General features: G+C 35.5%; 3 protein-coding genes and 1 long non-coding RNA gene across 12 annotated transcripts; 2 read left to right on the top strand and 2 right to left on the bottom strand.

Annotated features, from left to right (window-relative positions):
* Positions 1–101: 101 nt before the first annotated feature.
* Positions 102–3,685, bottom strand: LOC111780579 (WPP domain-interacting tail-anchored protein 2). 3 transcript variants are annotated; one of them, XM_087121240.1, is made up of 5 exons: positions 3,338–3,685; positions 2,615–2,936; positions 1,395–2,524; positions 630–820; positions 102–516 (listed from the first exon to the last, which is right to left on the bottom strand). In XM_087121240.1, the coding sequence occupies exons 2-4, from the start codon at positions 2,808–2,810 to the stop codon at positions 674–676; spliced, it is 1,473 nt and encodes a 490-aa protein (XP_086977366.1). In that variant the 5' UTR covers positions 2,811–2,936; positions 3,338–3,685; the 3' UTR covers positions 102–516; positions 630–673. The 3 variants fall into 3 exon arrangements, with proteins under 3 accessions (XP_086977366.1, XP_023516790.2, XP_086977364.1); XM_023661022.2 differs by lacking the exon at positions 2,615–2,936 and having other exon boundaries at positions 3,338–3,681; XM_087121238.1 differs by lacking the exon at positions 3,338–3,685 and having other exon boundaries at positions 2,615–3,331.
* A 2,707-nt stretch (positions 3,686–6,392) lies between these two features.
* On the top strand, positions 6,393–9,840 carry LOC111781643 (uncharacterized). Of its 2 annotated transcripts, XR_002813006.2 has the most exons (4): positions 6,393–6,682; positions 8,201–8,417; positions 8,490–8,914; positions 9,089–9,840. It is a non-coding gene; the product is annotated as an uncharacterized LOC111781643 (long non-coding RNA). The 2 variants fall into 2 exon arrangements; XR_015420074.1 differs by having other exon boundaries at positions 6,393–8,417.
* Positions 9,841–11,941: 2,101 nt separating this feature from the next.
* LOC111786201 (transcription factor bHLH49) lies at positions 11,942–15,971 on the top strand. 6 transcript variants are annotated; one of them, XM_023666543.2, is made up of 10 exons: positions 11,942–12,322; positions 12,491–12,530; positions 12,953–13,809; positions 13,909–14,145; positions 14,231–14,296; positions 14,375–14,443; positions 14,622–14,693; positions 14,779–14,976; positions 15,234–15,321; positions 15,399–15,971. In XM_023666543.2, exons 3-10 carry the CDS (start codon positions 13,021–13,023, stop codon positions 15,437–15,439), a joined length of 1,560 nt encoding a protein of 519 aa, XP_023522311.1. In that variant the 5' UTR covers positions 11,942–12,322; positions 12,491–12,530; positions 12,953–13,020; the 3' UTR covers positions 15,440–15,971. The 6 variants fall into 6 exon arrangements, with proteins under 6 accessions (XP_023522311.1, XP_023522308.1, XP_023522312.1 ...); XM_023666540.2 differs by having other exon boundaries at positions 12,491–12,600; XM_023666544.2 differs by having other exon boundaries at positions 11,942–12,332.
* Positions 15,914–22,905, bottom strand: LOC111791256 (heat shock protein 90-5, chloroplastic). Its single transcript, XM_087124575.1, has 19 exons — positions 22,499–22,905; positions 22,112–22,185; positions 21,816–21,941; positions 21,629–21,722; positions 21,425–21,508; positions 21,170–21,313; positions 20,750–20,866; positions 20,353–20,400; positions 20,197–20,271; positions 19,956–20,060; positions 19,733–19,873; positions 19,352–19,444; positions 18,553–18,630; positions 18,211–18,465; positions 17,594–17,696; positions 17,296–17,470; positions 16,817–16,922; positions 16,424–16,513; positions 15,914–16,327 (listed from the first exon to the last, which is right to left on the bottom strand). The coding sequence occupies exons 1-19, from the start codon at positions 22,766–22,768 to the stop codon at positions 16,127–16,129; spliced, it is 2,379 nt and encodes a 792-aa protein (XP_086980701.1). The 5' UTR covers positions 22,769–22,905; the 3' UTR covers positions 15,914–16,126.
* Between the last annotated feature and the right edge of the window lie 909 nt (positions 22,906–23,814).

The raw sequence follows: 23,814 nt of genomic DNA, 5'->3' as shown, positions 1-23,814 counted from the left end.
CTAGTGTGGGTCTTTGGTCACACAAATCTCACCACAAGCATTCTCCGTTGCTGTCTGACTAAAGCTAAGGAGAAACGAGCCACTACTTAACTCAATAATAATTTAGCTAAAAAATAATTAAATACTCCATATTCTTTGGAAAATGGTAGAAATACATCACTTTCAATCCAAATACAACAATTTATATTCACATTAGGGTAATCAACAAAATCTCACACAACCTCTAACTAGAAGTTGAAAGAAACCACCACAACCTAAAAAAATATATATATTTGACAACAATAATGGAATCCATGGGGCAAGGCAATGTGCAGTGAGCTTGACTCTATCCCAACTCTTTTTTCTCTTTGGATTCAAAGGCCATCACAATTTTAACCACAAAGAACCATAGAGTTGGGAAGATTCAGGCCAAAAGAATACAATGATACTGAAATAAGTAACGAAAAAATTGACACAAAAAATATGGGTACCTCCAGCCCAATACTTGGGTGTGCCTCCTTCAGGTGCTTAAGGAATCTGATACCAAGAAACAAATTATTCAGTTGAGCACAGTGCTGGCTGTTGTATATTACAGTCATCAGGCAATTCATCAATATGCCCAATTCTATTTGATTTGCAAGAAAGAGTACCTGCCTCTTGACCTTGTTAGACTCCGTAAAAGCTTCTTCAGACATCATTGATCCAGTATATTTACATCATTCTTTGAAGCTGACCGGTCCTTCTCGTCATAATCTTCTCTGTTGCGTGTTACGTATGCGCCATCTTTGACATTTTTCAGTCTCTCAATTAAAGCTTTGTTATCATTTGTCAAAATGGATAGCTGCAGAAGCAACAAGGGCTGGATGAGACTAACTTTCTGGAGTTCTTGTAAATTTACTCATCTATTAGAGTACATATACTAAAAAAACAGAAGGGTTTTCAAAGAATTTGCTTCCTGAATATACAAAGAAAATTCTAACCAAAACTAAAGTACATTGGCTAATTTGGCTAATTTAATTTAGGGAATGATCATGAGTTTATAAGCAAGAAATACATCTTTATTGGTACGAGGTCTTTTGGGGAAGCCAAAAGCAAAGTCACGGGAGTTTATGCTAAAAGTGGACAATATCATACTATTGTGGAGAGTCGTGGTTCCTAACACAAGTTTCAATATCATGATAAATTAAGATTTTGGTCCGATTATTTCGAGTTACTGAAATGCATGGTTGTATTAGTTTATCAAAAGAGGCCACTGGAGTAAACGTATTGCAATTGAAAAGTAAGAATATATACACCGGAAATAGGCAAAACAATTAAGTCAAAGTAACAATCAAAAGAGGTTTAAAAATTCAAATAAGAGTTTAGAAGATTAGTTGAAAAATCTATAAAAGATCAATGATTTTGCAAAATAATACCTGACTCTGGATTCGATCCCTTTCAACAGCTAGTTGGAGCACCATGTCCTTTATAAACTTGGTACTCAAGTTAATTTCATTTGCATTCGTAAATTTTTCACTGTTAGCTTGATCCAATGCTTTCTCTAAGAATTCCGCTCGAGCCTTGAGGGAAGTAAGATCTTTATTGAGTTCAAAGTTTGTTTCAGATAAAATAATGCAATTCTCCTCTGCTCTATCGGTCTTACTCTCAGCTTTAGAAACTTTGGATTTAAGATCCTCAATTAGAGTTTCCATGTCCCATATTGCAGAATATAACATGTTTTGTTGCTCCTGACCTGCTTCCAATGATGATTTTGCATGCTGCAATTGAATCTCCAGTTCCCTCAACTGTTTTTCAAGTGAACCAACCTTTTTCTCTTTATTGCTTGCACTATCTTTAAGATAATTCACCTCTTCGGTAAGTTCCAGGTTTGTCTCTTGGATCTGTGTGAGCTTGGCTTCTACACTCTCTGCTCTAGTTTCTGCTATGCAGATGCTTTCTTTTAGTGAATCAACAAGATTTTCCATTTCAAAAAGCTGATCTTGAATCGCCTCATTCGATTCATATGCACTTTTCAGATCAAGCCTAGATTCTCTAAGCTGTTCCTCAAGAGACTTCACTTCTTCCATCAATTTATCTAGCTCAGCATTCTTAGCAATTTGTTCGGCCTTCCTTCGCTCGAGCTCCAGTATAGCCACTTCTTTTGCTTTAAGCTGCGCCGTCCAGTCTAGAAATTCTGATTTCATCTCATTTTCACGCTGAAATGAACCATGTAGATTGAGCTGCACGAGCTGGAGGCGGCCAACTAATTCCTTTGAAATTCCCATAAGAATCTCGACACTATTGTCTGCCTCCAGAAACCTACCCCAAACAACTTCAGCAGCCTCTTCCATTTTCAAAACAACCTGTTTGGTATAGTGTAGCTTCAATCTGAGCTCCTCTTCTCGTTGCTTTGATTCTGACAACCTCTTCTCCAGATCTAACTCTCTCGCAAGTGATTTTTCTAACATCCTTAAAATATGTCTTTGTTGTTCAGTCATTGTGTTTGATTTCCCATTTAAGTTCAGAATTTGATCATTTTGTGACGACGACATCTCCTCCAATCTCCCTGTCACAAAGGCAGAGTAATTAGAATTACAAAATTGTTACTTCTTCATCATCTAAGATCATTAGTGACTGAAGAAAATAAATCACGAACAATTTCCACTGCTTAAAACAATTCTCTGCAATTTGGTTGACTGCATCTTCACTTCTAAAATCTGCTGTCGAGATTGATTGATTGATTTTTCAGAATCATGCAATTTCTCTTCTACCAAATAGAAAACTTCATTTGATTGTCTGCAAGAAGATATCATTCCACGGACATCAACTATTTCTGCTTTGAGTGTGTCCATAACACTGTCCAGCTATCGTACCTCAGAGTCCAAAAAGGCAGACAAAAAATCAAATGGCAACACCTTTCGAAACGAATCATCTGAGATATGATCATTCTCCAAATCCATTGCTTCTAAATCATTCTCCTGAGCCAGTAGGCACATAAAAAGTACATGAAGATTCATCGACTTCTCGGACAAATAGGCCAAGTCCAATTCTAGTTTGGTCAAAGTTTTCAAAATATTCTCCAGTTCTTGCATTTCAAGTCTTCCAGATTCTTGATTGCAAGTAGTACAATCCATCTTCACAAATAGTACGATAACCATAAGCTTCATATTCCTAGTAAGCCATTTTAAGACATCTAGTTCCAGAAACGATTCCAAAACACGAAAGTCATCCTATGGCAAGCAAGACTTAACCTAATTGAAAGACCTAATCTCATTCAAGCAACTAAAACATCATGCATAGAGAACAAAAACCAGCAGATACGAAATTACAACCAAATCGATCCAGAAACCATAATTTTGGGGAGAAAAAGCAGCTTTACCTGGAAGAAAAATCCGGATGCGTCGTCTTCTGAGTCCGTAAAACAAGAGAACGAAGACTTAGACCTTATCCACCACCAAAGCGAGTTCCATTTCAGCCGTCAGAATCAAACATTGGCGAGTCAAACTCGCTAACATAAGCTGCGAGAGTAAAACATGAGCATTGAGGCAGGCGTAAAGGAAGCGAGGACAGATCAGTAGTTGATGTTGGGTTTGAGGGCCATATCTGCCGCATGTTAGCTTGGATTTACGGTGGAGAAGCGAATGATTGAGAGGCATAAAGATGAACACGTGAAGCCCAAGCCAAAGGCTGGGCTACCTTTTTGTGGCGTCTGTGAAAATACAAATGGCGGTTTACAAGGACGAATATCGGGCAGGTGAAACTCTGACCTGACAGTTAACTATATATATATATACACACACTAAATTATTAAAAAATAATTTTTTAACTTTACCTCAAAAATATCACTAAATTTTCAAAAATCTAAAAAAAAAATACAAATATATATATATAGATATATATATATATATATATATAACTGTCACGGTCCTACATTTTTTACCGTGCGGCGTCGTGATCTTGACATGCTCACGACTAGCCTTGAGGGGAATTAAGCCCTATATACATTTTTCGCCCCGGCTTTGTGGCTTCGTCAGACCTTAGGCGAGGTTTGTCTTCGCCCATCAAACATCGCTTGTGCGAAATCTAAGCTTGTTCAACCACACACGCCGCCTGCGCGTGCATGTTCGATCGTCTGCGACGCATCCCTCTACGCTAGGCCAAGTCATTCGGCTCGACCTTGGCTCTACTCAGGCCAAGTTCTCTCAGTACAACGTCACATCTCATCTTGCCATCTCAATCCTCATCGACAAGGCCCATTCTCGATGGCATGACCAAGGAGTTATATATATATATATATATATATATATTAAAATAATATTTTTACTCTATTTAAAAAAAAACTTTAATAATCTAAAAAAAATTCAATAACTTCAAAAAAATATATATGTTTAATTTTTTTTTTAAATAAAAAAAATATTTATGAACTTACTAGTGTAATCGTGTAATCTGCGGATAATGATAGACAGTTTTCGTCCATATATTAACAATAAGATTTTTTTTATAAAAAGAAAGAGTGTTAATACTCTTTTTAAAATTTTATGAATAAAAATAATAATAAAAGTATTTTTTTTATTTTTTTTAAGTTAGAAGGGTATTAATAGAATATTTTTTTAAGTTAAAAGAGTATTTTTTAAATACTATTAAAAGTTTAAGAGTATTTTTAAATAAATATAATTGGACTGACATATACGAGAATCTAATCGTATTATAGTAAGTGTATTTAATCTTTAATTTTTATTTAATTTTAAATAATATAAAAAATAGTAGTTTATTTTTACCAAATCAACCTTGAAATTAATTTTAAAAGGTCACTAATTTTTAGGTCAAGGGTTAAATAAAAATTTAAATGGCCAAGTGACAGCTTTCTCTCTTATTATTTTATTGGGACATCGTTCATTATTTTATTTAATTATTTTATAAATAAGGGTCATCATTCATTTAATTAATTATCTTATAAATAAGGGTCATAATTTTTTTTTAGTATAAGGTGGAATTTGACCCAACACAGCTCAAGGGAGTACGATTTTGGGCTGGATATTATTGTCTTGGACAGGGCTATTATTGTAATTTTATCGAGATCGAACTCGTGTCAAATTAAGTTAAGATAATATTGTTCATCTCCATAATAAGTATTTATAGAATTTTTTACTGTCCCTTAGAAAATATGTACGACTACACGTGAAAAAGTAGCAAAAATTTTACTAGCGATGTTAGATACCTTGGTTTGGTTGAGACTCAGACGAGCTTCACACATTAATATTATTTTTTTAGTAAATTTTTTAACAGAGATAAATGAATGACTAAATTAATAAAATTATTTTTAAAATTTATAGCTTAAAAAATATTCTCAAATTAAAAAAAAAAATTTCTAAAAAGTATTTTAACATTAGTTTTGGAAGTAACGGTTAGTACTTTATTTTAAAATGTTGGATGAAAGTACGGGGCTAATTCAGGAAATGATCATGGATTTATAATCAAAGAATGCTCTCTCCATTGGTGTGAGACCTTTTGGGGAAGCTCAGAGCAAAGTCATGAGAGCTTATGCTCAAAGTGGACAATATTATACCATTGTGGAGAGTCATGTTCATCTAACATGGTATCAGAGTCATGCCCTAAACTTAGTCACGTCAATATAATCCTCAAATGTTGAACAAAGGACTCCAAAATAAAAAGAAGTTGAGGCTCCTCGAAGGGATAGTAATAAATGACTAAGACTCCAAAAGAAAAGGAGTTGAGCCTCGACTAAGGGGAGATGTAGTTTTTTCAAGGAGAGGTATTGGATGAAAGTCCGGGCTCCAAAAGAAAAAGGAGTCGAGGCTCCTCAAAGACATAGTAAAAAATAACTAAGACTCCAAAAGAAAAGGAGTCGAGCCTTGATTAAGGGGAGATGTACTTTGTTCGAAGGGAGGTATTGGATGTCCCACATCGGACTAATTTAGGGAATGATCCAAAGGAGTCGAGCCTCGATTAAGGGGAGACGTATTTTGTTGGAGGGGAGGTGTTGGATGTCCCACATCGAGCTAATTTAGGAAATGATCATGGGTTTATAATCAATGATGAGTTTATAATCAAGGAATACTTTCTCCATTGGTGTGAGACTGTTTGGAAAGCCCAAACAAAGCCATGAGAGTGAGAGCTTATGTTCAAACTGGACAATATCATACTGAGAGTTGTGTTCATCTAACAAAAAAAAAATGCCCTTAAAATTTCAATAGTGTTTCGAATATACCTCTCAACATTTTAAAAGTACGTTAATACCCTTTACATTTTTAGAGTAATTTAATTTTAAATATAGTTAATTAACTAATTGATATTAATTTAATATAAGGTTAATATAATTGATTAAAATATTTATTTAATTAAATTTTCTGAAGAAATAAATGATTAAGTGGAGCTGATTAGTGATTACTTATTTAGTGAATATATAACACTTACAATTAACCTTTCCTTTTCCTGCATGATCTGATGCTCCAGAATAGCCCCTTGCTTCTTTTGAGTTTTGGGGAAGATTGTTTCGTCAAACTAGAAATCGATCCACGACGTGAAAAATCTATGATCCTCCTCTAGTTTGTTCAAATTCCTGGCGCAAATTCAAATTCTGCACTGAATCCGACATATTCTTTTTGATCACTGAAATCCATCCCATCACTTGAGTACAGGGATTCATGGAATTCTACAACGTGGCGAGCAGATTGCGAAGTGTCTTGTAATGCAGAGGATGCAGGTAATGAAACCGATGTTTTTGATGTTTCATATTGGTTCATCTATTCTTCTTGCCAATAGTGGCTGTGTGTGCCCTAAGGACAAGGATACGGGCGAGAAGTTCATACGGTTTATGTTCTGAATTTTCAGTTTGTGATGTCCGTATTTGGTAGGATTAGGCATCCTTTCGTCGAAGGTCCTAGCTAGATCAATTACTTAGAGATTATATGTAATCTGCAGATATTAAATGAACCTCTAAATTTCTGTGGAGTTTGTCATTTCCTAAATTAATCACATGCCTATAACCCGTTTGATATTGTACACACTGATCTGCGGGGTCCTAACTGATATCCCTACTATACTATGAATCTATTATGGATCTATTCGTGAAGATAGATGTAACGACCCAAGCCCTTCACTAGCAGATGTTGTCTTCTTTGAGCTTTGATTCTAAAACGTGTATGCTAGGGAGTGGTTTCTACATACTGTCTCGTTTCTCTCTCCAATCGATGTGAGACCCCTCAAATCCACCCCTGATGGCACACCGCGTGGTGTTAGTCTTTGATACCATTTGTAGCGGCCCAAGCCCACCGCTAACAGATATTGTCATCTTTGGGTATTTTCTTTCGGGCACGCGTTTGGTAGGGAGGGAGAGGTTTTCACACACTTACGAAAAATGTTTCATTCTCCTCCCCAACTGATGTGAGATCTCCCTTGGGATATTCTTCCTGAATTCAAACAATTCCTGCCAATGGTTTCCACCTTTTATGTGTATAAATGGCAGTAGTGATGACTACACTATTCAGAACACAAAATCTTTGGCATCCTTTGTTTCTTGATCTGGCCAAAGAAACAATAATAAAGTCTGTCTTCAGAATTTTTGGAATCTTATGTTCTTATTTTTTGGTCTCGTCTTAACTAGACTCCATTTCAGTCTGGTTTTTGCTGTAAAGAATGTAAAATAGTCGTTCATGATGATGAGACCTTTTGATGTGCGTGATCCACACAATGCAATGCCTTCATAGCTGTTTCCTGATGTTTGAATGCCTTCATAGCTGTTTCCTGATGTTTGATACTTAGTGTTGTTGCCATCTCTCCTGATTTAAAAGGGAAATGTTATTTCGATAATCTTCAAGGACAATTGAATCGGTGCAGATATGTAAATCAATCTTGTTTACAGCTCGTTTTTTTATGCATCATTAATTTAGTTTTTACTTCTGAGATTGTGTCCAATCCAATTATGATGGCGGATGTTTACATGGGTGAATGATATTTCTTTTTCCTATACATAGTTCTTGCTTATTTAAGCCTCTACAAGAGTGTAAACTCATGATTGATTGTTTTGAATTGACTAACAAAGCAAAATGATAAAAACTTCGTTATCTGAAGTTGATACAGAGCCCATGTAATATAAACAACAGCATAGTTCATATATATTTGCTAACAACATAACAACATAGCATCACACTGCCACTTTGAATTACACACTCAAATATATGCATCTTTGTTTTTGTTGAACAAGATTTTAGTTGCATTTTAGGATGGCTAAGCTTCAGTAGTATGCACCGAAGGGGAGCCCATCTTTCTTGATGCTGCCATCTTTATTTCTTAGATGATAATAATGTTACTACACAACTTTCAAGCTGAAGAACCAATGATCTGATGACACTACCCTCCTCCCTTTGTCCGGGCTTGGGACCGGCTGTGTAGAAGAAATGATGCTTAATGCACGACACAGGCAGAGTTATCATGCCATTGTAAGTTGTAGAATAACATAGGTTTCAGGTAGATAAGATATTATTTGTGTTAATGTTGGTCCACCCCAACAGGTTAACACAAGTATCAGAGACTTTACTTGAATGATAGAACAAAGGCTATCAAGGAGAAGGCACATGGCAGCCAAGAGATCCAAGAGAAAATCTGATGAGTTAGAAGAAAGCTTGCTATGATCCACACACCCATTGCAGCGATAAGAGCACTGAGCTTTCCAAACAAAAGTGCAATTCTCGGGAATGCATTTTGAAGGAAAACTCCAGCAAATGAAACTACGAAGCTTATCAACACCGCAGCACCAAAGAGATGTGTCAAAAGTGGAGGATATGAAGTGGGTGAACTGATGAACAAGGCCAAAACTGCCTGAAAAGTAAGGCCAAGAACTATATTCCCAAGATTAGTCTGAGGGCTGTTGGGTGGTGGAGAGTTCTTCATTCTGATGCAAATTGGAAGGCCAGCCGATGCTGTGGAGGTTCCCCAGGTAATACTACTAATTCCTGGATTTCTTCCATTCATTGCATTGATGAAGGAATATAGTTCATTCATATCTAGGGAGATTTGCTCTGAACATGATTCCATTGGAAAAAAAGAAAAAAAAAAAAAAAACTCTCAATATCTCTTGTGAATTCTTTGAAGTGATGATTTATTCTTGCAGTTCCTTTTTATTGGAGAATGCAATGTTCTAGAATTCATGAGAAGGTTCGGTGATTCTAGTACAAGTTATAGAGCAGAAATTTCTTGGAAGTTATGAAGGTGAGTTCTTTTGGCATAAGAGTCTCTTTGTTTATCATAACATGATCTGCTTTGCTTTCTTGGTAATTTCTTCTCCTTTGAATGGAGGAAGGAAAAAGATGAACACTTTAGAGCTTTTAAAAGCTACGGTTGGATTCTTGACTTGAATTTTTTTTTTTTTCATGTTTGCAAAAATAATAATTTCTTTTCATCAAAAAAGTTGATGGGTCGTGTTAAATACTATTATTTTAGTCTCCACACTTTCAAAACGTTCCTTTCAATTTTTATATCTTTAAAACGTTCATTTTAGTTTCTGTACTTTCAACAAGTGTCATTTTAATTTTTAATTGTAAAAAAATTTACCGAGCTTTTCACCCGAGCAGTGTTAAGCAAAGCAAAATGTAGTAGTATTTTACAAGAGTATTTTATAATATCTCCTCGATGGGTGTTAAAAAAAACTGCAAATCTTGAAAAAGAGTGCGAATATTTCCCGTTATCTTCAGCTCTTTATTTTTTGTTTTTTATTTTTACAAAATGTTACTGTTGTCATATAAATTAAATGATTATGAATAAATATTATATGCTTTTTATGTGTCGTTTATATTATATAAATGAAGATGGGTCAACTCTGAGAAAATATAGGAAGCCCTTAGATCTGTATATTATTTATTGACAGTTTATGCATTTTATTATACCCACTGGAAGGACTTTGTTTATTAATAATTAATAAATAAAAAACAGGTCAATTCTAAAACTCTTTTAAAAAAATTAAAAAAAAACATTTAGAGTCCATAAAAAAAATAAAATGTCTCCTTGGTAGTTGTGATTTGCTAAATTCTATTTAATTAGAAAATTTAAATTAAAAACACAATATAATTTATCGAAAGTTTTGTTTATGAGGTTTGAGAATATAATATCGGGTTGGTTGAATAATTTTATCAATTAAATTTTGATTTAATTTTTATTGTAAATAATATGTTTTTAGTTTTTTTGTTTGTTTATTTAGTCGTCAATTTTATAATTATTCTCAAATAAATGATTTATGCTAACATTTAAAAAGAAAATCAATAATAAACATAATATAAAATAAATAAAAAACCATATTTCAAAAAACAAGAATAATTAAAAAATTGCCTTTAAAATATGAAAAAAGCTGACGAAGCAAAATTTTAAATCTCCTCCCCAAACATTGGTAAAGATTTATCTCCCCAACCAAATAGAAGTTCAAACATTTTTTTGGAAACTTCAAATATTGTCGTAATCGCACTCTGATGACAATGGACTTGCGATTGTGCGGCACTCACTTCTCTGAGAAGTAAGTTAAGCCTATTCATTCTTGCGTCGTCTACGGCCAAACGATGTATGTTCGAGCCTTTGGCCTTGGTTCAAGAAGAAAGTTATAGAGAACGGGGACAAAGAGATTTCAGTCAGAAGAGAGTTTTGAAAGTGTTGAGAAAATGAAATTGATGTTATATGGGAATATAAGCAAAAGGCAACAACAACGACTTACTGCATATAATTATCGGGCAGGAGGATAATCGCACTTTTGTGCATAACGATTGTGCGACATTTGTTCTAATCCAACGAACATATTAACCGTGTGAAAGTCAAACTTTATAGACAATGTTAACGTATGATTGAGCCTTGGATCACGTTTGAAAGAAATATTTTAGAAAAACATGAGTGAAGAAATTCATTGAGGACTATTTGAAAGAAACCAATGTTATAAACTAAAAGCGAATAAGAAATAACTACATCTTTGATATCATATAACCCGAGTTTAAAAAATTGACAATTAGTCATATATCCCTACAATACATTTTGAGGCATTTTACACCTGGGGGTGTAAACATGATTTTGGTGAACGATTATTAACCCTGTATTGACACGACAAGAATAATAAAGACCTAACTACACATAAAGTAAGTAAATAATATTTAGAACGAGCAGCTAGCCACAAACAACGTCTTATATCATTAATTTAGTTCCTAATGTAATCCGAATCTAATTTCACCTCAAACAAATATTATTTAATAAATAAATAAAATTAAAATTAAGTAAACATAAAGATACACTTTGGAATAAATAAATTAAAACAAATCTATTTTGAAAATGAAATAAAAGAAATATATTAATATTTATCTTCAAACTAAAGCTTTTGTTAGTACAAGTAATCGATAAGTTAGTTCTTACCGTCATTGATATATCTTATCTTTATTCTTAGGATTTCGAGTATTTTCTTATTTATAGATTTAGTTTATATTTTATTTAAAAGTCGGGAACATTAATGAAAATTAGACTTTAGATCTGCACTGGAACTTTTGATCATACCCATGTTTCTCGGACGTTCGATCCCACTTATGTTTTAACATAGTATCATAGTATCATTCTTAACATGGTATCGTAGCATTATTCTTAACAAAAATTAATAAAAAATAAAATTAAAAATGGTGAGGGAGATCTTAAATTTCAAAGATTTAGAATGGGTCTACTAATAATTGAGCAAACAATGAAATAATAAAAAAGACAGCAACTTATTCTTGTGGCACACAGCTTTACACTTAGAACAACCTTTGACATTTATTTTCACAAAAATAATGGCATCAACAAAATTATAGCTCTTGAATTGTCTCTTCACTCAATTCAGCACAGTAAAATCCATTAATGAAATTGGATAGATATTGGTTGGTGCATTTGATTTGATCCAAAAATTTCAGAAAAAGGCAAGAAATCATGTTCGTTGAAAGGAAATGAACTCAAACATAACACCCAGATGCATATCCTGTTCATGTTCATCGAAACTGAAGATTAAACAAATACAAGTGTTCAAAGGATTTAAGATTTTGTATTGGGTTCTTGACCAAACAAACCCATCCATTAAAGATCTTATACAGCTCTCTCGTTTCAAGAACTCGATTAAAAAAATGGGAAGAAACCCAAATGAGAGTTGGCAATTTCAGTTGCTAGCTCAAACACAGGAATGATTATAAGCTTAAAATATTGAGAATGGCAGAGGGAAGTGTTCAAGTTGATGATAAAGAATTGTGAATCAAGAAAAGGTTTATTAGAGAGAGAAGGGTTTGCTTTTCGGCCCTTTAATTATTTTTTGTTGCAGTAGAAGTGGCGATGGTTAATCATCGAGGGCGCTCTTTTTCATGTAAGCGTGGGTATAAATTCAGCGTCCCTTTACTGTTCCGTTTCCTTTTCGCTATTTCTTCAAATTCCCATTTACCCTCTTCTCTGCTTTTCACTTTTTTTCTCTCTCTCTCTCTAAATTACGAGGGTTCTCTCTGCATTTTCTCTGAGTTCTCTCTGTTTGTGACAGTGTTTTCGCAGAGGTGAGTGCCAGCAGAGGGAGAATGGAGGTGGGATTCTTAACTTCAAGCTCTTATTTCTACTAAAAATTTGGGGAAAGTTGAATAGAATCTGAAATGGGTATATCTTTTCTGCCATTTTTAAGCCTGATTTCGACCTTGTTTTCTTCTTTCTCTGATTAGGGTTTTTGTTTTTCCTCTTTTTGGTGATGATTTTGAGTTACCCTTTGATGGGTTTATGCTTGTTTGCATGATTTTTGCTCGTTTGATGAAGTGGGTTCTTCCCTTTTGGATGGATTCTTTGGAAACTGTTGATGAATTTGATGTGTTTTGCTTTGAAATCGTTCTGTAATTGTGGATGATTCTGAAAAATGTGTGGCCATTGTGTTGTTTGTTCTGTTTTCTGTTCTTACTCGCCATTTTGGGCTCTGGGAATTGGATGATTTTGAATCTGCTTTGATTTTCCTCTGCAGATTCTTGTTTATTGATGGAAAGAAGTTGAGAGATTGTGTGGTTTTTTTGTTGTTGTTTTGCTGATAGTATGAATGGGAAGGATGAGTTTGAAGATGAGTGTAGGACTAGTGATCCTATGAGTATCTCCTCTAGTTGGCAATTTGCTAATGAGTCGATTGGATTCGTTTCGACCGGGAATCCCTCGGTCGTTAGCAATGGAGATCTAGGTGTTTCTTCTTGTCCTTCAACTTCAATGTCGAACTTGTTTACTCCAACCGTGTTGAATGATCATACGAACTCGCAAAGCTCGAGGTTCTGCAGCGGTTTTAATGAACAAAACAGTATAGATGATTCTAATGTGACTGTTGTTGATGGGGAAGGTCTGAGTTCTTTGAGATCTAGTAGTGATAGAATTCTGGGTATGGATTGGAACCAACAAAGTTCATGGATGAAAGGAGTTTTCTCAGGGAATGTTCCTGGAATGTTTCCAGCTAATTTGTCTCAGCTACCAGCTGATTCGGCGTTCATAGAGCGTGCTGCACGGTTCTCTTGCTTCAATGGTGGCGTTTTCGGGGCTCCACCTGCTGGTTCATTTGGTATTTCAGGCTCTAATGGCATTCATTCTAGGGGTGCCTTTGGAAGTCAGGAACTAAACAAGGTTGTGTTGGAGGGTAAAGAAAAGAGTCCACCGAAGACCGAGAAAGAAAGCGAGATGTCTCGAGACAGGGCTAAACAAGGTTGTGTTGGTGAGTCTGGTAATGAATCTGATGAAACTGGGTTTAGTGGCGGTCAAGACGAGCAATGCACGTTGGGAGGTACCATTGCTGAACCATCTCGGGAAGGATTGTGCTTCAAGAAACGGAAAAGGGGCGATCGGGTAAACTATTATAATGCCTTTTCTGTCTTGTGTGTGTGATATTGAGGTGAGGTGGATGTTATCATTAACTTCTTAGAATTGAATATTTGATTTTGTTAGAATATGGAACTTGCTCAAGTGAAAGAAGCTCCAAAACAAATTAACGAAACTGCGAAGAACGGGGCGTTAACTCGGCAGAACGGAGACAGAGACCAAAACCCAAGTTTTACTACTAACAAGCCTGCTGGGAAGCAAGGAAAACAAGATTCTCAACCGTCGGATGCGCCCAAAGAAGAATATATTCACGTTAGAGCTCGAAGAGGCCAGGCGACGAACAGCCATAGTCTTGCCGAAAGGGTTAACATTTTCTTACATTTTCTTCTTGTAGTTAACTAAAAACAAGTTTCGTATAGGGAAAGGGACTAATTTACTGTCCTTATAGGTAAGAAGAGAAAAGATAAGTGAAAGAATGAGGCTCCTTCAAGACCTCGTGCCCGGGTGCAGTAAGGTTTGTGAGTCGAATTTGTGAACTGTTCGTTTTGTCTACTTGTCATCACTATATCCTGAAAAGCTGCTCGGTTCTCAGGTCACTGGCAAAGCTGTAATGCTCGATGAGATCATTAACTATGTTCAATCGCTGCAACGACAAGTCGAGGTAACGAAAAGAAACCATACTTCCTGTTCTGTGGACTATGCGACCGTATTCCCGATTGGTTCTTTATGAACCGCCCAGCTCGGCATAAGAGCATTTGTTCTTAAGCATATAGTTTCAAATTCGGTCGATATCTTTAACGATCTTATTTGGTTAATCTAATTTCCATAATACTCTGCAGTTTTTGTCAATGAAACTTGCAACAGTTAATCCCAAGCTGGATTTTAACATCGAAGAGCTCCTTACAAAAGAAGTAAGCAGGCTACTGTGATATCCAATGAAACAGTTCATGCTTCTTTGATTCCATGTGATAATCTTTACTCCATGTTTCTGAACAGATCATGCAATCAAAGGCTGGTCCATCCTTATTTGGTTTCCCTCCTGATCTGCCTATGCCTTACCTCCCGCAACATCCGACTCACCATGGAGTTATTCCGCCTTGTATCCCGAACATGGGGAGCTCACCCGACCTGCTACGAAGAACGATTAATTCCCAGTTGACATCACTTGTTGGTGGATTCAAGGAGCCTGTTCAGGTTTTTTTTCTCATGTATCCTGAACTAAATTATCATGCATGTTTGGGCAATTATCTGTTCGATGTGATGCATAATATTTCACCGGCGCTCGGGATTAACTCTCTCTAACATGCTTACTCACACTGTATTTTGTGTTTGGTTATGTTTCAAAGAAATGGATGTTGACACGAAAGCTCGTCCTGTCAAGATGCTTTTGTTCTAAGACTCCGATGCTTTTATGATCATATTGTAATATGACATGAATATGGCTTTTGCAGCTACCAAATGTATGGGAGAACGAGCTCCACAATGTCGTTCCAAGGAACTTCGACGTTGCTGCCCCCACCAGTGGCCAAGATGTCGATGGTACTATTCGTTCAAGTTTCTCCGTAGGCTAAAATCTAAGTTCTTAAAAGTAAGTGAGCTTCATTTTACTCTCTCAGGCTCTCCTCCACCATGCAACAACACCAGAGCAGAACTCTAAGTTTGCATTCGAGCTCTTAGTCTTTACATGATTCGAAGTTGTATAGGGTAAAACTAGCATGTGCATCCATAGAGAATAATGCAAATTTCATTTCTACCAAGTCTGATGGCGGGTTTCGCCGATAAGCTCGCAAACGTGGAAGAGAAGTTGGAACGGGGACTGAAGCGAGATCGGTAGGGATGGGAATCCAAACAGTTTTAACACATTTGCATGTATTTCAATGCAAGATGTTGAGAATAATACAAGGCAAGGCAAAGATTTGCTGCACAAAAACAGAGAACGTTGTAATGGTTCAGAAAAGAGGCTGCTGTCTCCACCAAGATTGAGAAAGTGTTAAGTTTTTGTATTTTCCCCATTAAAATTTAAGATCTTGCAGCTCGTGTGTGTGAACTCCAATCTGTTTACATATGTATGTTAGTTTCTTCTTTCATCAAGGCATCATTTGATAGCATTAGACGTTTTAAGGCCAAGACATTTCAAACTGTGAGAGATTTCATTTGCATTATTCTCAAGAATTGTGTACCTTTTTGCATTTTATTCCCACTGGATCCAGATTTAATCATCGAAATCGATGCATTTATGAATCAAAACTTGTTGAATGATCTGCCAAACACCACCAATATCTTGTTTCTTTCAAAGCAGTGTCAAAAGGCTGGCTTCTAACATCTAGCCAAGGTTAATTTCATCCTAATCCTGCCATGGATCATCCTCTGCCCTCACTTCCGAGGGTTCGATCACTTGCACTTCCGGTGCCTTGGCACTTTCGGATTCAGCAGCAGCAGCAGAAGCATCATCTTCGACGTTGTCTTCTAATCTACCCCATCTGCCTCCAAGTGCCATTGCCATCATCTCATATATCTTGTTTCCTAATTCAGCTGGACTATCAGGCTGTATGAAGAAGAGCAGTGAGAGAACAATGTAAGACATCAATCAAAATCATGAACTCCTGGAAAATAATCAAACATTGATTGAACTTTCTCTTACAGAGAATCCACTGGATATCAATGCTGTCTCGTATAAAAGATCAACGGCTCTAGTAGCATCACTGCTATCCGGTGAATTTTTGCAAGCGGCCTGTAAAACAGGACAATGTGTCAACATACTTCTAAACTGTCATGAACTATTCTTATTCCATTTTCTCAATGGTATAACTAAAATCTCCTTAGTCAAATCATCTAATCCATCAACTATAAGAGTAGGAGGATCTCATCCCATCAGCAAGCAAGCAAGCAATTTTCGGACGTTGAGAACGTGGTTCGTGCATCAATCTTTGGCAAAAAATTTGGCTTCATCTTGATGTCCTAATCAAATTGTCTTACAGATAGACTAACTAGTACCTATTCCCAATCAAAACATAGGGATTGTTAGAAGTCTTACATTTAGATCCTTGACGATCGGATGGTCTGGATTAATCTCCAAAATTCTTCTTCCCCTCATAAACTCCAAACTCGAAGTATCTCCGAGAGCCTGTGCCTTCATTAGCCTGGAATAAGGGGGAAATCACCGATAAGATATTGTTACACTGAAACCCCGAAAAATATATTTCCAAGTAAAAAAAAATTCGGCATCTCAACCGTATCAGAGAATGCTTAAAGCTCAATTTCGACAGGAATATCCAACTTGTTTAGTTATAATCAAATGGTTAAAATCTAAATCTATAAGAACTATTACATAAATCATTATGATATTCATCTGTAATAGGAAAGAGGCCAAACTGAGACAAAAAAGAGTACTTGTTTACATAAGTGAGTTACTTTTAATCTCGCAGTGTAGATAATAACCTATTAGAGAAGTACTCATTTATATCAGTCCACATCGAGATTGGTTATGTTGAGCATTTAATGTCGAAAGCATACCTTTCCATATTTGCAGACCATCCAAACTTGCCGGAAACTAGGACACACGGAGAAGAACTCAAGCGCTTAGAGACTTGGACTTTTGCTACCTTGTCACCTAGTTGTTGCTTAATCCAGTCACAGAGGAGGTTGTAATCTTGCTTAGTTTCTCTTTCTTGGACTTCATCTTCGTCGCCTAATACAAGAAAGCAATTATTAGTATAATTAAAAAATAACATACTGTCTTTCACAAGAACAAAATAACATTCTCTGCAGGTCGGCTAATTTCTAAACCAAAAATGAGGAGAAAAGAACAAACCCAGCTCTAAATCTTCCTTGCTAATATCAACAAATTTCTTCTCTTTGTATGTCTGCAAGTTCTGGATTGCAACTTCATCGATGGGTTCGATCAAGTAAAGAACCTAATCGAACGGAACAACCCAACATTAGATGTACAGTAAGGCTGGTAAAAGACACAAACAGCATTCATTAAAGAGCAGACCAAAGATGGGAAGTGGAACAAGATAACATCCCAACTCAGCCCAGCAGTTATGCAAGAACAGCTTCCCAGCATTCATTAAAGAGTTATAATGGTAGAAAGTAAAAAAGTTAGTAGAGAAGAAAAAGGGTTAAGAACCATGTAATAAGTACCCAAACTTGAGGAAGCAGCATCCCACTACCACCAACACCAAAAAAAGAATTAAAACAAAAACGTTTTTTTCACTCTTCTAAAAATCTTTGGCCTCTCAATCCAATTCATCCACATAAGAGCTCTAGAAGCTTCTTTATAACTCTAAACTTGGAATTAGTTATTTCTCCTCAGAAATTTTATCAATATAGAGGATATTTAGCATAATTGTATGATCGGGAGTTGACTAAAATAACTAATATCAACCCTCTGTGAGAGTTTCTTGGAATAGAAGAATTTTTTTTTACCTCAATATCTTTTTGAAGCAATTTCTCCAAGAATGGAGCACTCTTGGCACTCTTTAGGCTGTCAGTCGCCAAATAGTAAATTGCCTTCTGATTCTCACCCATGTTCTCGACATAATCATCTAAGCTCTTCAGCTCCTCTTCACTTTTGGAGGTGTAAAACCGCAATAATGGTGTTATGCGCTTGTGATTTCCAGTGTCCTCAATGCATCCTAATTTTAAGAATCGGCCAAAATTCTCCCAGAATTTCTTGTAATCCTGAAACACAGATTCCATTTTTCCAGTTTACACAGCACTAAAAAAATGCAAATAGATTATGTCATATTTGACTTCATAGCTACAAACCTCTTTATTTTCACTTTCAGAGATGTCTTGAATCATGTCAAATGTTTTTCTGACAAGTCTCTTCCTCATAATTCTCACCTGGAAAATATTTGACAAAAGTAGATTCATCAAGCATGTTGATGATTGCAACAACAAATTGCCAGTAAAATATAATCTTCTATCGAGAGCAAACAAAATCTCAAAGTTGATTGGGAATGTGCTGGAAAAGAAAGAAAAAGGAAAAAGTTTCTTTTAAATTGTGGTTACCATTTCGGTCTGGCCCATCGGTAGCATTCAAATCCTTTAAGTTTCATGAGTTCAATCTGTAATGCCAACTACTAAGACCAGAACAAATTTCAAACTACACATTCGTAAACTAGGTACATGTGCCCCTACTTAAGGAAATCGTAAGTGGAAAGTGGTGGAAAGAAGATATGTTATGTTTATGCCTACGAAATGCATAACATTGAAACATTTTAATTTTAGGGTTTCAGGCTTATAGGAATGAATGAATAGAAAAACCATAGAAAATGTAAGAGAATAGATAATTGTGCATGCTTGATGCATTTTTTCTTGATAAGAAATTGAGTTTTGATTGAGAAAGATGAAAAAATATACAAGGGCATCCAAAAAACAAGTTCAATAAAAGCGTCCCATAAAAACTACAGAACGGAAGTCTAATGCAATAAATCAGACCAAGACCATAATTATAAAGTGGCCTACAAGTGATTGATACCCACAGCTCACATTAACGACAGCTGAAAGCCAAGAGAATATAGCCCTTCCTAAGAAACTAATGTATATATTTAAAACAACTTACGATTCGGCTTTCTTGGAGAATTTCTCGAGAAACATTTAGGGGGAGGTCATCGGAATCTACCACACCTTTCACAAAGCTCAAATATCGTGGAAACTGCAAAGCATATGTAAGCTTCAGTTCAACCATTTAAAGAAACTCAAATTAAAACTATGCTGCATGAGAAATTCACATTAACTTTTTATTAAATCAAATGTGGTTACAAAATAATAAGTGCTTTCCAAGTAGGTTTTAGAACAGAGTCAGACTTGTGATTGTTCAGTAAACTAGTTTATAAGGTATGGGATTCTACATGGATTAGTTAAAGTATAAGATATGAAGACTTGGAAGACAATTCACAATAATATATGACGCGCATCTTATATGTACCGTAAATATACTCACCAGTTCACCATCAAAATCATCGGAGATGAAGACACGCTTAACATACAGACGAATATTCTTTGTTTTAGGATTCACAACATCCTCATTATTCATAGGTGCCATTCCAGGAATATAAAGAACACTCCTGAACTCCACTTCGCCCTGTAGGGTTAAAAATGAAATTAGTACTCCTAGGCTCTAATAAAAGATAAATTCGTATTAATTAAACTAAAGGATGCATTACCTCAGTGGTGAAGTGAGAATATGCGAGTGGCTCTAAAAATTCATTAAATGTCTTCTTATAGAATTCATTGTACTCATCCTTCTCAACCTCTTTTGCATTCCGCATCTACACATTGAAATTAACAGAATAAAGGATTATAAAAATGCACGATTGCTGCAGAACACTAAAAAGACTATAGAAACAAAATCATTTCTTTACAAGTTCAGTATGGACATATAACGCAAATATCCCTTCAACTCACCCAGATTGGCTTTGTTTCATTAGCCAATTCCCAGTCCCAATACTTCTCGGTTACTGTCTTCTTTTTCTTCTTGCCCTGAAAAACAAGAAAACCTTCAAATACCTTGATCATGGAGAATAGTACAAATTTCTGAACTAAGATTTACAAGTGGGTTACATCTGGTTTTGGTTCTTCTCCTTCTTTGAGTTCTTCTTCTTCTTCCACCTGCCCCAAAACTCGATTCAGTATTGAAAGTAACAAACACGATAATTAAATAATGCACATGATGATTCCTCCTAATTGATAATCACATCAAGAAAGTAATAAACTAGAATAAAACTCAAATAATGCCTCAAAATAAAATATCAGAAATTGAGGGATTATACAATCATTTTGGACAAAAGTCCTAACTACAAATCTAAATTGTTAAATTTAGAAAAGAAACACTTAACCAATTTTCCTTACATATAGTAAGAGTAAGATATACCCAAACTCATTAAGAAGAATAAAGAATTAGAGCCTTTTGCATGGGTAGCATAAAAGTCTCATTAAAAGTAAATGCATAGCATCATACCTCAACAGTTTTTGACTTCTCTTGCCATGTGAAGATGGGGAAGGAAACGAACTGTGAATAATTTTTTACCAAACCCTGAATTCTGGTAGGATCAGAAAATTCATACTTGTCATCTTCCTGCAAAATAGAACAAGATTATAAAATGATTGAATAACCTCAGAGATCGTAATTTAATGGCATCACTTGCAACTTGCCACATAAACAATGCAAATCATGAACCCCTAATAAACTATCCACAAATAAAACAACAAATATTACCATAACACGTAAAGGTAAATAAAGCAATCTTGCGGCAATAATTGTATTCATCTAAATTGAGTTGTTCTACCAATCACTCCTAAAAATTTATAGTTTCTTAACAGTTCCTAACAGGCATGGATAAGTTCCGAAATATTGTGTTATAGAAGATATATTGCATACCCTTAAGTAGAGTGTGATCTGTGTTCCCCGCGGTAGAAGCTTTTCAGGATCTGTTTCTTCCCTAATAACATATGAACTACTATCAGCTACTGCTTCCCAAACATATTGTTTATCTGATTTTGGGCTCTTGGTGGATACAACAACCTGATTGCATATGATCACAATAACATAGAAGATAGACATAATGAGTACTTAGCAGAAAGAAATTTGCATCAAAGAGAACAGTTATTTTGTCAAGGGAAAACATTACTCGACCTTTTCAGCGACAAGAAAGGCCGAATAGAATCCAACACCAAATTGACCAATCAAGCTATTGTCTGCTCCAGCATCCTTGTTTTCCTGATAGAATTGTCATGTTCAGACATTAAACTTCACTTCCAATGACCATAAAAAACCCGAAGAAACTGGAGGTGTGCAAAATATGATACTGAAACAAGTGTAAATGGAGGAAGGGGGAACCTTCAGGGCCTTCAAGAATCTTGAAGTGCCACTCTGAGCTATAGTTCCGAGACAGTCAATGAGCTCTTCTTTAGTCATCCCAATACCAGTATCTCTAAAAACACAAAAAACTTTGAAATTGTTAATTAACTAAGTTCACTCAGTAATGATAAGTAAAACAGTACAAGATCCATGAAAATTGTCATACGTTATGGTGATAGTACCACTGTCGGCATCAGGTTTGATACGAATTTCAAGGTCACCAGCTTCTCCAAGCAGAGAGGGTTCAGTCACGCTCAAAAATCTTAGCTTGTCTAAAGCATCACTCGCGTTACTAGAGAACAATTAAAAAATAAAATTAACATAAAGATTACAAAAACATATTGAACTACATTCACTGGAAATTGAGTACAATGCACAACCATTTTCTTGCTTCCTTGAATGAACATTATTACCTCACTAGCTCACTTGATATTGACTACAATACATACTGAACATTATTACCTCACTAACTCTCGAAGAAACACCTCCTTGTGGCTGTATAGACTGTGAACAATCAAATCCAGGAGGCGACTAACCTGCAGTCATTATACCAAATTCTTCATAAAGCCTCCATAAACCCGATACATGCTCGGAAATCAACGTTTCAAAAATACCAAGTAAGCAAGATGATTTCGCTTTCACTAAATTATGCTTTAAAGAAAACAAAATCAACGAGAAATCCTAATCTTTTAACAAATTACAGAAACCTCATTTCCCAACTGCTCTCTATCTTTCAACAAAAATGAAAACTTAATTGCTTAATAGGTCGATCATTGCCCTTCTCACCGCTCACCATCAGTTCAAAACCAATCAATATCACCAACATATACGAAGAATTCAAACACCCACCTCAGCTTGGTACTCAAACTTCTCACCGGGAGTCTCAGCCGCTTCTTTCTCGGCGACGGCCGCCTCGCACCTGACCGCAATCCGATTAACCTTCTTCTCAATCTTCCACTTCAACCCACCACAAGAAAACCCGTTTCTGAGCCCATTTCGGGGCAGAAAAGCGCTTCTCAAGCTCAAGCGCGTACCACTGGTAGGTAGAGGGTAAGAAAAAGAGGAAGGAAGTGAAGAAAGAGCAACAGTGGATAAACTTCTGCTGATAACTGGAGCCATGAAGCGCTGTGAAAAGATAAGAGTTGGTGGAAGAGGCGAATTCCAGAATGAAATTAAACCCTTACGAGAGGTTTAAGGGGAAGACGTAGAGAGTTCTAGAAAGCGATGAACAATTTGGGGGGTTTTGGTTTGGAGCTTAGTGCCTGCAAATGTGTGGCTCCTAATATTCTCCCATTTTACCAATTTCTCAAACAATATCCTCTAAATAATATTAATTACAAATTAATTGTTCTTCTTGTAACGATTAAAATCAATTTATTATTTTTATTTCCAAGATTTTAAAAAATTTGTTGACCTAAAAAACCCGATGAATCCAACTCTACTGGTATGATTTGAGTCTGGTAATAAATTTATCCCGGTTGAGTTTAAATAAATAAAACGTAATAGATAAACTGGGTTGAGTTTGTTGTAAATTGTCATAAGGTTTGATTTGATTTAGTTATATATCGAAATTTGGGAGAGTTTTGGGCGTCACATCGTATTTGTTAAGTGACACATTGGTGAGAGTCTTTGTAGTATGATAGTGAGGTATTCACTTGTAACACTTTGTTTATTAGTGATTGGTTGCTACCCGTGAATTGTAGGGGAACTTCTTTTCTCCGAACCACGTAAATATCTTCGTATCTCTTTGTGTAATTTTCGTTCATTGGTGTTGTGAGTACATTTGTTCCGCTTTCTGCGCACAACAGAGTTTAGATTGGTTCGTGGGTTTTTGCTAAATTAGGTTGAATCGAACCGACTCGAATTTATTGTTAATTTTAATATATACATTTTTTTTTTGCTTTCGATATAATACATATAATTATTTTATTTTTATTTAATTTTATAATTATTATTTTTATTATTTATACTCCAACTATTAAAAACTAATTTTTAAATTATATATTTACATCAAATTACAAATATTAACTAAATATTTCAAAATAAATAAATGCAAATTTATATTTTAATTTATAAGAATTGTTTGGGTTAAAAAAAATTTACTCACTCGAACAATTGTATTGGATTACCAATCCAACTTAACCCACGAACACTCCTATAAAATA

The sequence above is a fragment of the Cucurbita pepo genome, chromosome 1 (genome assembly GCF_057944985.1).
Source record: "Cucurbita pepo subsp. pepo isolate OVF chromosome 1, ASM5794498v1, whole genome shotgun sequence".
In the NCBI taxonomy this organism is placed as follows: Eukaryota; Viridiplantae; Streptophyta; class Magnoliopsida; order Cucurbitales; family Cucurbitaceae; genus Cucurbita; species Cucurbita pepo.
This window is presented reverse-complemented; position numbering and strand designations above follow the sequence as displayed.

Coding starts and splice junctions, on each gene's coding strand:
- LOC111791256 (XM_087124575.1), bottom strand. CDS start 22,768: ATGGCTCCAGTTATCAGCAGAAGTTTATCCACTGTTGCTCTTTCTTCA. Junction 21,942..22,111: donor TTTCTTCGAGAGTTAGTGAG/GTAATAATGTTC, acceptor ATTGTTCTCTAG/TAACGCGAGTGATGCTTTAG. Junction 16,328..16,423: donor TGATATCCAGTGGATTCTCT/GTAAGAGAAAGT, acceptor TTCTTCATACAG/CCTGATAGTCCAGCTGAATT.
- LOC111786201 (XM_023666543.2), top strand. CDS start 13,021: ATGAATGGGAAGGATGAGTTTGAAGATGAGTGTAGGACTAGTGATCCT. Junction 13,810..13,908: donor AACGGAAAAGGGGCGATCGG/GTAAACTATTAT, acceptor TGATTTTGTTAG/AATATGGAACTTGCTCAAGT. Junction 14,146..14,230: donor GCCATAGTCTTGCCGAAAGG/GTTAACATTTTC, acceptor CTGTCCTTATAG/GTAAGAAGAGAAAAGATAAG.
- LOC111780579 (XM_087121240.1), bottom strand. CDS start 2,810: ATGGACACACTCAAAGCAGAAATAGTTGATGTCCGTGGAATGATATCT. Junction 2,525..2,614: donor TGTTTTAAGCAGTGGAAATT/GTTCGTGATTTA, acceptor CCTTTGTGACAG/GGAGATTGGAGGAGATGTCG. Junction 821..1,394: donor GGGATCGAATCCAGAGTCAG/GTATTATTTTGC, acceptor TTGCTTCTGCAG/CTATCCATTTTGACAAATGA.